The following is a 16,574-nucleotide window of genomic DNA, read 5'->3' as shown; positions in this document are numbered from 1 at the left end:
AATATTTTTTCACTGGCCCTCCACCAGTTCAATGTGGGATTTTAGCTATTTTGTGAGAGGAAGTAAGATGTCGTATGGGAAGTTAGCATTTTCCTGCACTGGATATGTATTTCTGATAGATATTTACCTCATCTCACATTTCCCACCAGCCTACCCACTTCCGGTGATATGTGGTGTTGGTCTTCTGACCGATCTCAAAGTGAGTAACGAGTGCAAATTTAAAGAGGACGCTTGTTACAATAGGGGTTGTGTCATGCTCCTATTGCTGGAGAGCTGTTGCATGATCATTTGCATGTGGATATGCAAAAGCAGGAGGTGGAAGGCTAGTGTTGAGGATTCAAAATTTGCATCTACAGAGGGTAGTACTAATTGAGAAAAAATATTTTGTGAGAGGAGGTAAATACCTATCGGAAATACATTTCAGTGTAGGAAAATGCTAACTTCTGTGTTATTCCATGTGTATGCCTTTCTCCAAGGAAAGGGTCATTCTCCCCACCATTTATTTTTCCTGACAATTCCTCTTCCCCTTCCTTCCTCCTGGTCTCCACTTTGCTGCCCTAGGCAGCTTCCTAGGTCACCTACCCCTTAGACTGTTCCTAGATGTACTTTAGTTTCAAAACCACAGTTATATAGAAATAGTTGTGCCACCTTCTCTTTCAAATAAATGTGATTTTGACACAAACTCCAACATAATTTAGAATGGTTTAACCACAAGATAGCAAATGCCCAAGAAATGTACTTAAATTTCAGTGAGCCTGTTCATGGTTGCCTTTGGTGCTATTAATTAAACATTTCTGTTGCTATTAGCTGGCAAATTAAAACAAAAATATTTACTTAGAAAAAAACACAGAAATTATTAATCTAATTTTACAGTTATGAAAACCAAAATTAACATTATCTATAGTTTTGAAATATTTTCAGTTTTGGCTCTACTGATCAGTAAATGTTTGTATATTACCTGATACTTGAGTATTCCAATCTGTGGATAAGTCAATCATTAAAAAAGAGCATATTTTCTCCTTTCAGCTGGTTGATTATCTAAATAATGGAGCCATCATGGTACAGGTCTGGGGGAAACAAAAAATTCGAAACTCGGTCATCCCTAAGGCTGAAGGAAAAAATACTAAACAGATGTTTCAGGCCGATCTACTGAATCATGCTAACAACTTGGCTAACGGTTTTAGGATGAATGGCAGAGTATGTTACCTTTATTTAAAATAAAACACAGAGAAAAATATTGTTAATAAATGTAAAAAATGATTTAATATAAACATTAATTTAATTTTGTTCAGTTGGGTCTAGCATTGTCAAAGTAGGTTGATACACTTGAATTACTGCTTAAACTTGTTCATCCTAGTGTTTTGTAAGTGTATATATGCAGTTGAATTAAAAATCTACATATATTATATGTGCTGAAAGCTTAAGTTCCCTTAAATAAATAAATATGTATGTATTTAAATTAAGGGTAATATATTATTTTATTTTTAGTCCAATATCACCATAGTCAATGCACATACAGTTTCTTTCTATCGCTTATGATTTTCAATAAGTCTAAACTTTGGTTAAATACTTTCCTGGTTTATGGTCTTCTTTATACCAACTTTGTTTTAGTGCAAACTTTATCTAATATGACTTGCATTAATTGCTTAAGTTTATAATGTATTATGGTTTACTATATTTTGATGTGTGCTTGCAAGAGGAAGCTTGTCATTATGTAATGGTGACCCAGCATCTAGAAGATTTGTTTACTATGAAGAAATAAAAATACAATATACAACTACCAGAGTGTAATAATGATTCCAATAAATTAGTTATTCAATTCAGTATCTGTTAGTAAGCTATTCAGTGAAATAGTCAGCATGTTTCTTGACATTGTTGGCAATTGATTTATTACTGAGAAAACTCTGCAAGTACATTTATTTGTGAGTTAGGAATAGATTGGTTTTCAGAATTTCTTTTGAAACATTGCTAGTGAAATTAGTCCTACAAGTGAGCATAGCCTTTGGCAAACGTTACTGAAGAAATTAACTTATCAATACATGGACTGGACTTGACTTTATTTTTACCAAATAACCTAAAAGAACCCACCCAAGGATATAACAGGTGCCAGAAATAGAATTAGAACATTGACTAAACTTCAAGATGAAAACAATAAGAGCATATAGCTAGATTGAAAATTTGCTGGATATGATGAAACAGTGGAAAGGTTTGTTTGTTTAAAATTTTGTGCAAAGCTACACAAGGGCTATCTGCATTAGCCATCCCTAATTTAGCAGTGAAAGACTAAAGGAAAGGCAGCTGGTCATCATCACCCACTGCCAACTCTTGGGCCACTCCTTTACCAACAAATAGTGGGATTGATTGTACATAATAACACTCCTACAGCTAAAAGGGCAAGGATGTTTGGAGAGACAGAGATTTGAACCTGTGACTTGCAAATTACGAGTCTAGTGCCCTAACCACCCGGCCATGCTGGGCCATCACATTAGTGTTGAATCGTAAATTAATCCTAAGAATTTTACAGATGTGGTGACTTTGAAAAAAGAAGATCGAGTGAAGGTGAAAGAAATTGAAAATTAAAAGAAGATCAAGAAGAAACATAAATTTGAAATATTGTTAACATGTTAATTTTAGTGCAAAGCTACACAGTAGTCTATCTGTGCTCTGTCCACCACATGGGAATTAAACCCTGGATTTTGCCATTGTAAGTTCGTAAACTTACCATTGACCCACTGGAGGATGAAGAAAACTTAAAAGAAAAACAAGAAAAAAGATAGAAAAATAAAAGACAAAGACGAAATTTACAGAAAATGAAAACAAGGACAAGAAGAATGTGATAGGAATTAAAAGAAATAGATCTACTATTAAAGAAAAGTTAAAGTTGAAAATAAATCTGATTTAGATAAATCACTGTAGCTCTTGGAGATTTACAGAGGGAGTGCAAAAACAAATTTGAAGTATTTGTTTTGTTTGCTTGTTTTTGGATTTTGTGCAAAGTTATTTGAGGGCTGTCTGTGCTAGCCATCCCTAATTGTCAAGTGATTAGAAGGAAAGTAGCTAGTCAACAACACCCACCTCCAACTCTTGGGCTACTCTTTTATCAACGAATAGTGAAATTAACTGTTATATTATTGTATGCCCATGGCAGGAAGGGTGAACATGTTTGAGGATGAGATTCAAACTCATGACCCTCAGATCCTGAATCCAGTGCTTTAACCATCAGGCTATGCTACAACAGTTTGAAGTAAAACGACTATAACAGCAAGATCAATAAGATAGAAAATAACTTCAATAACAGAATAAAACATTTTGAAAATAAATTAGTAAATGCAAAAATCAAACCAGCCACATCTCTTTCTTCTATATTCACCCAAAAATTCCAACCTAAGATACTATTTACTATAAAATATGGAATAGGAGAAACTACTTGATTTACATCTGTCGTTCACAGCTGCTGTGCCATCTGTAACAGAAGGATCTTCCTGGATTATTCTAGTTAGGTTACTATCAAACCTGTTCCAGAAACTTGCTGACCTCTTCAACAACATCATCTGATTAAGAAACCAATGAACTTTGATGGAAAGGTACCAAGGGAGGTATATCAGGCTTGGTTTGAAACGAATTTCATCATGGATGAGTGGAATAATGTATGACAAACTATTATTTTCACTGCACGTTTAAAAGGACCAGCTTTAACAACTTTCCATCTAAGAGCCATAACAATTAACATTGGTAGCTAGGTGCTTTATCTAACAAATCCTGAAGGACAGATCAAAAGGAAGTATCAAAAGAAAGTTCTGGAGCAGGGTATGGATGAAATAAGAAACTATAGGTGAACTTGCTAAAAATTTGGAAAATCTTAACCAGTTATCTTACTCAGATGCTTCTTGTGAAGTAATAAATTTGGTGGAACATGATCGATCTTTAGATGCCATAACAGACAAGGATATGAAAATCATGCTGAAGCAAAAGAGGTGTATACTTCTAAAGGATATTTTAATCCATTAAAGTCATGAATAAACAACTAAAGGCCCCATCTATAAGTTATTGGATTATCAAATCATATAGCATGGAAATATCAACTTCCCTGATGGTAGTGAAGAAGAACTAAAGCTAATTAGTTAGATAACTAACTACTCAGAATAGTAGGTGTAACTTGAAAGGATATATTTCCAGGAACTACATACAAAAGCCAGCAGGGAGCATAAACTCCACCCAAAGGATATCAGGAAAAGAAAATCATTATATATTTAATAAACATGATCATCACACCTGAGGCTGTGAGGAATCATCAGCTGTTAATAAACCAAGGCAACAATATCCTAAGGATGAGTCTCAGAACCACACAAGATTGAAGCAGCAACAAAGACCTAATCAGGTTTCAGCTGAGGACACTACCTGCTACAAATAAAAGGGTTGTTAATTAAAGAAGCTAGTCCACAAGTCCATGCATTTTTTGATGGGAAGCATTGCAGTTTGTTGATCAACACAGGTTCTACAGCTACAATTTTTCGACCTGATTTTAGTAATTAATGCTGAGAATTTGCCTCCAGAGATGAAGAAATAAGGTAGCTTGATGCAAACAGCAAGTGGACATAAAGTTCCAACAACTGGAAAGTTGAAAATTACCCGTACTGTTGGATGCTTCTTTACACCATATGATGTGTAGGTGATTAACATTAATAAAAAGTACACATGAAACTGGCTTCATGTGGAGAAATGAATGTGAGGTTAGACTAGTTTTATAGTCTGTTACCAGAAAATCCATGTGTACTAAATGACAATTACTACACTAGAGGTTAAACTTCCAGTGACAACAAGGAGAGCATTCATTGTGCCACCAAGAAGTTAAGTGGTCGTACCAGGACTTATTAGGAATACATTTACATTTAGTGATTGAGATGTAGAATAACCAAATACTCCTGCTTGTCCTGAGGGATTGCTGTTGGTTGGAATAACTCTCGTGGGTCTAAAGAATAAAGATGTTATCATTGAGGCAATGAGCACAACATGGCATAAAAGTTGAGCCAAATCTTGATGGGTTATTGCAAAATGTTAATCTTTACAGGTAATATTTCCATATCAAAAACATCAGAAGTAGTCACCTTTAGGCAAGATGTAGGAATTCTGATATCATATCATCACAAAATGACACCTTACTATCTCACATACAAGAGCTGTGGAGGTCATACAGCTGATCAGTACTGTATATTACATGACTTGTTGACAGAGTATCAAGATACCTTCTCTAGTGGAACTCATAACTTAGGCCAAACAAAGAAGGTTTCTTATAAGATTGATACTGGAGATACAGCTCCAATATGCTAGTTAGATGGACAGTTCCCAATGCAAAACAAGCTGAAACTTTAAACAGATGGAAGTCAGGAAAGAACAAGGATTAATATAACTTAGCACTAGTACTTAGGCATCACCTATCATAGTTGTGAAGAAGAAGGATGGATCTATGAGGTTCTAGGTAGACTACTGGAAGGTGATTGAAGTCACAAAGAAGGATGCCTACTGAATGCCAAGTATTGACCCTACTTTGGATGCTCTTTCTATATAAAAATGGTTTTCATCATTGGATCTTAAGAATTAATATTTGCAAGTGCAGATTGATGAAGCAATTAAAGACAAGACAGTCTTTACTGCAGAAAATGGATGATGGCAATTTGTTGCATACTCATCTACTGAGGATAGGCAATCAGTAGCATCTTACATAGAATATGCAAGAGACTAAGGGGTATCATTTATGTCATACATGACTTGACCCAGGAAATATTTAAATGACATAGTGATAGAATGAAAAGTCATTAAGATGTTAATGTTGATGACTGGATTTCTTTGAGTTAGTGTGATATGGTTGTACTATCCCCATCTCAAAAGAAGATGAACTCCAAAACTTAATCCAATGTTGGAAAAGCCATATGTTGTAATGAAAATAATGAATGATGTAGCTTACAGAACCCAGTAGGACAGGAATTCCAAGCAAAAAAATCATCCACTCTGATTGTCATTCTAAGTATGTTAGTGAGAGAATGGCTAATTGATAATTTCAGAGAAGAATTTGCCAGCAGAAAGTCAACCTGCAGAAGAGCCATAAATTTCTGTTGAGATCACTTCAACAGGATCACCAAGGATAGAGCAACCAGTGAATTCACTCAACCACCTTCCTAGGGAGAATTCCCCCACTGACAGGACAGCAAATGACAGCAAAGGATAAGAAGTCACCCTATCTGCATACAATAACCCCCAGAAAAGTAAATTGACATCAAAAAAACTTGATGAATGGAAGTTTAATGCACTGTTTTATTTGTGTATTAGAATTGCTCAAGTGACTTCTCTCTATTTAGAAAAGGGGTAGTGTTCTAAGGTCATTTTTTAATATTTAATTTAGATGTTTGTTTGTTAGACGGAGGTGGTCTTTATGTAATGATGGTGCAACATCTAGAAAATTCCTGTATTATATATAAATAAGAATACAATATAAAAAGAATGAGAGTGAATTAATGGGTTAATGACCACAATGAGTTACTTATTCAGTTTAGTGTCAGCTAGTAAGCTAATCAGTGAGTTAGTCAACGTGTTTGTTTCATTATCTCTGAATTAGCAGGGAAATTCTGCTGGTAAGTTTATTTGTAAGTTAGGCTTATATTGGTTTCAGAATTTTTGTTGAAATCTAATGCTTTTCATCAATTTAGACCTACTAGTGAATGTAGCCTGTAGCAAATGTCATTTAAAAAATTAATTTGTTATTGTTACATGTATGCATCTCCACATTAATTTTACCAACTAATCCAAAAGAACCCCCCAACAACAAAGCATGCTACATCCATATTTGTAATTATTTAGTTTTAACTAGACTGAGTTTTCAGAGTAAATAGCTTTTTTGAACTTATTGTTTAGCTGTATCACCCTTGTTCTAGTTCAAGCTTTCATTAAATAGTTATAAATTTTTGAAATTTCAGTTTATAAGTATTCTTTCTCATGCATTAACATTTCTTTGGCTCTATAGTTTATTAGTATTATATGTATTCTAGTTGAAAAACATGAATTTCTTTGAATAAGGTGTTTATGTAACTGTATATCTTTGTGTAGTATGTAAAGGTGTTTGAAATAAAAAATTTTCATCAATGATAAATATTATGTTATAGCTATGAGATGGTGTTATAATTTTGGATTGTAGTTGATAGAGTGCCACAAATATGGCATGTATTTATTTTTAAGACATTCTGCAAATAATACTGCCTGCAGGTACCTGTCCCAGTCATATGGTCTCTTTTGGCACAACTTCTTCAGCATAATCTTTAAGACTCTTTCACAAAGTCCTTTACATCTGGAGTTATATGGGATGGTAAAGAGTTGCTTAGTACTGATGAATTTGTACACCTCTTGCATCAGTTACTCAAGACTTCTTTTGGAAATCCTACTCTGCAGAACACTCCCAGGAGGGCTTCTGCTACCTCTCTGTCTCTATCTTTGGCAATGCTATGGCTTCTGGACAATGTGTCCCTAGTTGACTACTGTCAGCATACACAGATTACGCATGTCAGCTACAGGTGCTAGTGGTCTGATCCAGACCATAGCTACTCTGCTGAATGGCTCTTCTATGAGAGGCATCTCACAGAGTAGCATCTTGGTTACCTTCCCTATAGGTATTGTCCTTTGGAAGATGTCACATGACCCGCAGAATCTGGTTACATCTCCTTTGATCTCTGGCAAATGGAACTTACTGGTGATTCTGTCTGCCATTTTCTTTGCTTCTAGGTGTCCTCCCACAATTGACTCATGAGCCAGCTTTTCATCACTTGATTCTAGTATTCTGTTGGTACTAGGATCTGTTTAATTTCCTCAGTATAACTGTGTTGATAGTTCTGGTACAGTTTTCCTTCCAGTCCTCTATTCTGTAAGTCCCTTTCCCCATTTTCTTGTGCTCAAATTTCTCCTGGGTACTGTCCCACAGTTTCTGCAGTGAAGAGTTTGTCTTCAGTGTTCCTTCAGTTTCCATATACCTACATTTGGGATGTCACCTTTTGAGACATTCTAGGGGCTTGATGTCTTGCTTGCTTTTCTCTTCTAGTGCTCACGTTGTGACTGCAAATGCCAAATCAATCATATTTCTGTCTGGTTCCTCCAAACTTCTACTGCATGGTATATTAACAGTCACCAAGTTGCAGGTAGGTACCTTCATACACATGGCCTCAAGGTCTCCCATGTAGTATGGAGTGTCCATCTCTATTCTTGGTATGGGAAACTTTCGCACTGTTCCATCAATCAGCACAGATAGATGTACCTTGCCAGTCATCTGGTCATCACATACTAGACTGGTCCTCACTTCTGCACTATTGCACCCAGTGTCTCACAGGACTTTCACTTTATTTTTCCAACATAGCCTTTATCTACTGCCATGTTGTGGTTTATTGGCACTTCTTGATGTTTGGCACATGCTCCAATCACTACTGGCATTGTTGAGTCATTTGCAAACTTGAGCTGACTATCAATCATGCACTGTTTAATCATAGTGATAGTACTTCCTTGTTGTGGTGAATCTGTCAACTTGTCTCTATTCTGTTTCATCTGGCAGCAGCATCCATAGTAACAGTCATTCTTTACTTGTTTCTTACCAGGACCATCTTTGTAGGTAGATCTAGCTGCTTTATGTTGAAATTTCTGCTGTTGGTTGTTGGTGACAGACTTGCACTCACTTGCAAATGCCCATTTTGTAAAAAGCATAGCATCTCTTCTCCCTTTTGTCTGTTAGTTTCTTGTTGCCTTCTGTGGCATCCTGCTTCTAGTCAGGCACCCTTGGTTTCAACTGTGACTGGTTATTCTCGGACTATGTGGGAGAACCTCAAGTCATGTTTATGAAGGCACCAATCTATGCCTTGGTGATTGGGAACATACTAGGTAGTAGAAGTTTGGAGGAACCAAACAGAAAGGAGACTGATGAGGCATGTGTAGCTACCACAAGAGCTCAAGAAAAGAAGAGCAAGCAAGACGTCAAGCCCTTGCAAGTCTTAAAATGTGACATCCCTAGTGTAGGTCTATGGAAACTGAATCAGGCACAGAAGAAAGACCCTTCACTGCAGAAACTTTTAACAATGTCCAGGAGAAAGTGGAGCACAAGAGACCTTGGAAAGGAACTTACGGAATAGAGAACTGGAAGGGAGTGCTGTACCAGATCTATCATGGCAGTTATACTATGGAAGTTAAACAGATCATAGTATCAACAGAATACTGGACTCAAGGGAGAAAGAGGGCTCAAAAGTCGATTGTGGGAGGACACCTAAGAGCAAAGAAGATGGCAGAGAGAATCACCAGCAACTTCCATTGGCCAGGAGTCATTGGAGATGTGACAAGATCATGTGACATCTTCCAAAGGACAATACTTAGATGGAAGGTAGCCAATGTGCCACTGGGTGAGATGCTTATCATAGAGAACCATTCAGGAGAGTAGCAGTGAACTAGATCTTGTATCTGATAAGGGCAACTGGTATGTGCTGACAGTATTCAACTGTGTGATAAGCATCCTGGAAGAGTTCTGCAGAGTAGGCTTCTCAGTTAACCTCAGGCCAGATGCAGGAGGTGGGTAGACTCATTCAGCAGTAGGCAATTCTTTACCAACCCATACAATACCAGATGTAAAGGACTTTGTGATAGAGTCAACAGAGTCTTAAAGAGCATGCTGAAGAAGATGTGCCAGGAGAGACTATGTGACTAGAACAGGTACCTGCAGGTAGTATTATTTGCTTACTCAGAGGTCCCACAAGCAAGTACAGGATTTTCACTCTTTGAGTTGATGTATGGAAGAATAGTATGAGGACCAATGCAGATATCAAAAGACCTGTGAACAGGACAAGAAAAGTCAGAAGTGAGGAACACATACCAGTATGGGTTAGACCTCAGAAAGTGACTGGAGGAGACCTGTCAACTCATTCGAGAGAGCTTGTACGCAGCTCAAGGAATTCAGAAACACTTCTTTGACAAGAAGGCCAAGGATCAACTTTTCAAGATTGGGCATAAGGTTTTGGTTCTGCTATCTACAGACAACAATAAACTCACCCTGCAGTGGACAGGACTTTTTGAAGTGCAGGAAATGTTCAACAGACTGGACCATAAAGTGAGAGTGGATAGGAAGACCAAGATCTACCATGCCAATCTATTGAAGAGGTACATCGATAGAGAAGAAGACCTAATGGGTGCAACTATGGAGGCACAGGTGGACATGGCAGGTGTAGCTGCCATAGATGCAGAACCAGAAGATGGTGACATTGTTATAGAAGATAAAGACCCAGTAGACCTAAGACTCAGGGTGGAGATGAGAAATACATATATGTCAACATCAGTGAAGAACTGACTGGCAAGCAGAAGAAAGATGTACAAGATCTACTTTGCCTGTATATAGATAGATTAAGCAGGACAGACCTTATGTAACATGAAATCAAGATGAAGACAAGGGATCTAGTCAAAGTGAAGCCCTACAGGTATTCTATGTGATGAGTAGATTTCATGTAAGACCTGAGAACAGTCTTTGTATATAATATAAAAAATATTGTAAATAGTTTTCTTGAAGAGGGGCTTACTGTTGAATATACAAGACTGTTCAGTTTAAGAGTTATTATTTAGTGATTTAATATTCAATGATTATTTAGTTTTCATAATAAGAGTGTAAAAAGTTAATTATCTTAAGAGTGATAGTTATGAGAAGTTTCATTAAGTAACTCTGTAGGAGTTGTTTATTGTGTATGTAGTTTAATTGTTGTACAAGGCTTTTGTAATATTGTTTATGTCATCTTTCTCGTAGCTTCTAGGTTTTTCTCATTATGTGTAATATTATTGTTACTAGAGGGATAGATATTTCTAGGTTTTTCTGTCACATGTTATGAATACATGCAGATACAGAAAGTAAATAAGTTAGTGAAGTTAGACTGCGTTATTGTCAGTTTAGCTATGATGGGTGATTTTTAAAGTGAGTTTCACAGCTTGTATTGTAATAACATAGACAGAAGAGAATAATTTGTTTCATCAAAAGGTATTGTAAAGTAATTGAACCCACCTTTGTGAACTTTGATGAAAAGGAGACAATTATTTAAAGCTCTAAATACAACTGTGATAATCAATAGTGTATCAAAGTTTTGCACATATGTTTCACTTATTTTGAATATATTCTTTTAAAACAAGTGGATTGTGTGCTGTCCATTTATTGTTGAAATTTATTGCCAACAAGTCACAGACACCTATTGTAAAGAGTCCCAGCCCAATAAAACATGACATAGGGCTTCTCCTAAAACACTTCAGGGACTAGAATGGTTAACTGCATTCCTCTCTCCATCTGAAGTGCATATCAGCTTAGAAAGAAATGATAATTGTGAAGCATATTAGAGACTTCAGAAACTATGGACTTTTGTTTTGACTAAAAATTGAGGTTACTTTCACACTAATGCTGTTTTAGTAGGATCCACAGAGATTCAGTTTCTATCCAAAATATGACTGAGAAATTCACTTCTATGCAAATGACCACATTTTCCGGGTTTCACTTTCAAGCCTGCCCTCTTTGTCTGCAGGGAGTACTATTCTCAAATTCTGAACTACAGTCTCAAATATGCAACCAAACATTATGATGTCTGTGACATAGATTAAGCACTTTTCCCATTGCAGCCCCCTTCAGTGTAAGCTCCATTATTTTCCCAAATGTGGTGGGCACATTACACATGATGAAAGACATGACAAAAAATTCAAACAAACCATTTCTAAATGCTAAAACAGTCTTACATCTTCTCTTATCATCAAGTTTGACTCACTAGTACTTGGATGCTAGGCCTAATGTATTGAACCAACAGTGTTTTATAATGCATCCAGACATTCATTTGTTTTTGATAATGGAAATGCATCAATGCAAGTTACTGCATTAATTTCTCTACAATAAATGCATAACCTGTGTGTACCTTCCTTCCTTATTAACAATCATGATTAGAGATGACCAAACCCTAACTGAAGGCTCAATGATTCCATCTTTTAACATATGCTGTACTTCAGCACTGACTACCCCCTAGTGCTTCAGAGAAGCCTGTTCAGTGATTGTTGGATGTGTGTCACCTGTACCTATTTGATGATGTGTGACTTTTATTTGATGCAGTAAGCCACATGGTCCCAAAACTACATCAGCATATTTCATTGATAAGTTGCTGCCACTGAATTGTTTACGTTTCTTCACAATCCTCAACTAGTGATCTCAGATGTGTTGTATCTGTGTGTCTATATTCATATGCAGCATGACAGATGCAATTTTAATGTTAATGCTAGCATTGGCTATTTTAACTTCACTTTCTGTGCTGATTACCATCTCAAAATGCAACTGGATAACCAGTCATCATAATTGCAGAACAAGACCATGACTCTATCCCCTAGGTCATATAATTGCCCAAGTTAATGCTGTTTGCTTTCAGGACAAGATACAATTTATTTCCTGTGTGAGCTCTATATTCAGTTGTAAACCACAAAATTCCATGTAGGGGTACTGTAACTGGCCTGAGTAGTTGTTTTGCTCAGAACAACTGATATACTGCAAGATCTATCTGTGTTCTGGCTACGTCTCTATCAACCAGAAACTCCATATTTTGCCCTTGTATTCCATCAGGCACATACCAAGACCTACCCAGCCTTAAGATCACCACACGTTTTTGGTGCAAGCTGTTTGTTCCCAAGTCAGTGGCCAGGTTCATATTAGGCTTCTCTAGTTTCCCAGAGCTCTAGCAGTAGTAGTATCCACTGCTTGTTATAGGCTCTCCTGTACCTGTTGCACCATCAGCTGTTTGACAAGGCATAGGTGGTTCACTCAACTATAACCCAATGTTCTACATGCAAAGCACATACTTCACTCCTCCCTTCTAGGATAAATTCCTTGTGGAGACATCTGCTGCATGGAGTGCAGCATATAAACCATGGGAAGACTGAAATAGCCCTGCTCCTTCACTGTTTATGTGGTTGTATCACAGTACTAGGATGTGTGGATGGCTGATTGATCCTTAGGTAGTACAATCTATCTGAGGATAAGTCAATTTAGGCTTCTTGTGAACAGCTCAAAGTTATCACTTTGTACTGCATTGCAAAAGAAACTGCATCAGTAAAGGTGAGAAAATCTCTCATATCCAGACTATAGCATATCTTCTTATGAAGTAGCCCATCCACAAACTTGTCAATGAGAGTATCCTAGTGATTCACTGAACACATTACAGAGTAAGCTTTACTATGCAAATGATGTAAATCATCTATGAAAGTGTTCAAGCTTTCTAAGGTATGCTTCTTCCAAGCTGTGAGTTTGGCCTTTTGGATTGCTCTACTTTCCTCTAGGTCAAACCTCCATTGAAACTCAGTAGTGACTGTCCTATAGTCCCATTGTTACTTTTCAGTCAAGTAATCAATGGATTCTAGAGTTTGATTGTCTAAACTTAGAACCAGGCTTGTATAGGTTCTAGCAGGAACTCTTCAGGAACTGACTCAAATACTCCTTTGCTGTACCTTTGAATGTCAGTGGAGTGATCTGTTTTGTTTTACTCACAGATGTGACCATGGCTAAATGCTTTCCTTCATGACTTTCCAACCATCATTTTACTGAGATGTCCTTATCACCATGGGCACAACATAGTAGGGTTTCTCAGGGATCTTGACACTAATGAGTAATTAGCCCCTACTATAGAGTAGCAGAATGATGATGTGCACTCAGAAAATAATCTATTATTTCTGCTTGACTCCAAGCTCCTATATGATCCACTATTTCAGCTGTATATCCTGGATTGGTGAGGCTCTCCACTGCCCCATGATTCAATCACTTGGTCATTTAGTGCCATTTCACCAGCTGATGAGATAGCTCTGTTTGGTGAATGTTGTCCATCAGCAGTACTTCCATTCTCTCTCCAGTGTTCTTGGTGGCTGTAACCTTTAACTATCAGTTGAATGACCTCTGAAGGATGCTGATTTTGACATCTTTGCACAAGTGAAGTATTGCAATAATATCCCACCATTCGAGAAAGAACAGGTATTGTCCCCTCAAAAAAAAAACAGAGGAACAAAGGCAGTTAGAACAAAATATACTTAACAGCTTTCATAACTGTATTATGTGAAACCTGCACATATACAGCATAAATGATGAGCTTGGAATAAATAATATTGAAAAACAATAGAAACACATGGTATGTTCATATATCATGTATATATGGTGCAATAGATATGAAAACTGTTTTATGTGTATTATAGTTGTGCCATGTAATTTGTGTGAAGCTGAAACTGTGACATGCATTGTACATGTAATACTATGCCACTGAAGTTATTTTGAAGAGTAGTTACTTCAAACATTATCCTTTAGCTTGTATCAGAATATGTATATTTTTTATAATAATGTTGAAATTTAATTCTGTGCATGAAAGTATTACCTACTCAAGGTAAGCAGTTGCAAAGTGGGGTTCTTGACTAAAAATACATACTTTACAATGATATATTAAAAGTATAAGGAGCTGCTAAAAGCAACTCCCATGCTGCCAAAGGCAGCTCAATCTAGAGGAATCTGGGGATATATTCCCCAGAAAATTAGTATAAATTTTTAATTTATATGTAACAGTGAGGATGTTACAGTACCCCCAGCTCCAACACCTCTGTACTCATAACAATATCTGATGCACTATTCAATATCCTTCAGCCATGAAAGAATAAAATATATTTATACATTATTTTGTGACTTATATGAATATAAATTTCTTGTGAAGATCCAATGGTGAAGTAAATAGTAAAATAAATATGAAACAATATTTTTTCACTGAATGAACTATTTTTCAGACAGTAGATCCCAATAAACAAAGTATCATTGTGGAGCTACTACTAATGAAAAAACAACAAGGAAGACAACAACAACGACTGGTAAGTTTTCTGTAACAGCTGGAATGGAACTGAGTTTATAAACTTCTGTATACAGTGACTAAAAACACTATATTCGATATATTGGTAACTTGTAACACTGAAGTTTATAGATAGTTGAACTAAACAGTTATCTAGATATGTTTTACTGTATTGATGAGTGTCAGAAAATTATAAAATTTCTGTATATGTATATATATATTGAATTTTACAGTTATTTGCTTAGAGAATTAGATTAGCATAAAATGCTGCTTTGTTAAGCTGATATAAATATAACTGTCCAAGAGAATAAACATTTAAAATAAAAATGTGTCATTACTGAATGAATTGCTTTATAGAATTTTTAATTTATCTGTAATTTTTTCTTTATTTGTGAGAATAATGATTTGAAGATGGGTTAAACACTTCAATACACCATGTTTTACTTTAGATGATTTTCAATGAAGTTTTAATATGTGTTAACTGAAAAGTACTTAAGACAGTTAACATATTTTAACAACTAGAACCATATGCTAACCAAAAAACAGTGCTCCTTGATTGTCATAACTGCTTTAATATTTTTAAAAGTTGTCTTAAAAATACTGTCTTGTATACTTTCAGGAAAACTTCAAAAAACTGATCAGTGTAGCAGAAAAACAAAATCAAAGATCTGTTCCTGTTTACATAATCAAAGACCTTATGTCTGCAAGCACACCTGAAGCTGCTGAGCCAATTTTAGCCCAACTATCATCAGGTAATTCAACCACTATTTAATACATTTCACAGCCAGAGGTTGAATCACAGTTTCTACTTATGTATGAACAGTTGCCTGGAGAGGATTAAACCAGGATGACATTTCAGCACTCTTGTGGCACTCTTATGAAGACAATTATAAGACTATCAAAATGTCATCCAGATTTAGTCCTTGCTAAAGAGAATGTTTATCCAGAAGCACACATCAGGAACCAAGTAATTGAGGATTGAAAAGGGTAGTTGTGAATTTTATGTACTTTCTTACAAATAAACAAATAATTGGTCTGGTATTTGTATTAAGCATTTACTTGCCTACATAGGTTGAACAGTTCATCTTGGTATTAAGGACTTACCTAAAGAAGCTGTATATATGTAGTATTGTTAGGTAAACTGAGTTAACCATCAAGTTTATGAATAGGTCTGCTTTACTGGAGGTTCAGTTGAGATATCAAACATGAAGTAATGCTAAGTATCTTACTGAGTGTTGATGTTAGATGGAATAGTGAGATTGGATAAAAAAGTGAAATGCTAAATTAACAATCTTTATTGTGCTGCTTTTATTGAATTCTTTCAACTGTTTCTCTTCAAGATCATGCTCTAGACTGCCTAAATACAGTGTTCCTTAGTTCACAATAAATGTTGTATTTACCTAGAGTGATTAGCACTACTTATATGACTGGTTATTCTCATTCAGCATTGGTGAGGCTGAAACCTCAATTCATTATCTGAATGACCACTAAAGGACACTGCTATTAACATCCTTACACAACATGCAGTATTGCATTAATATCTTCTTGGGCAGAACTGATATTAACTACTTGAGAATAACAAAGGCAGCAAGAATGAAGTCAGCTGAATTGCTTTCTTGACTAGATGTTGTGTGAAACCTATATATATATATATATATATATATATATATATATATATATATATAG

At 36.0% G+C, this 16,574-nt stretch overlaps 1 protein-coding gene across 1 annotated transcript in view; it reads left to right on the top strand.

The window, feature by feature from the left end:
- Window positions 1-16,574, top strand: part of LOC106462288 (kinesin-like protein KIF28P) — a 138,968-nt gene that overhangs the window by 120,387 nt on the left and 2,007 nt on the right. The window contains exons 23-25 of the mRNA XM_022389491.1: window positions 1,027-1,197; window positions 14,830-14,910; window positions 15,508-15,640. Coding sequence (XP_022245199.1) covers window positions 1,027-1,197; window positions 14,830-14,910; window positions 15,508-15,640 — 385 coding nt within the window. The remainder of the gene's footprint in view (window positions 1-1,026; window positions 1,198-14,829; window positions 14,911-15,507; window positions 15,641-16,574) is intronic.

This window comes from Limulus polyphemus, unplaced genomic scaffold (genome assembly GCF_000517525.1).
Source record: "Limulus polyphemus unplaced genomic scaffold, Limulus_polyphemus-2.1.2 Scaffold1134, whole genome shotgun sequence".
Taxonomy (NCBI): domain Eukaryota; kingdom Metazoa; phylum Arthropoda; class Merostomata; order Xiphosura; family Limulidae; genus Limulus; species Limulus polyphemus.
This window is presented reverse-complemented; position numbering and strand designations above follow the sequence as displayed.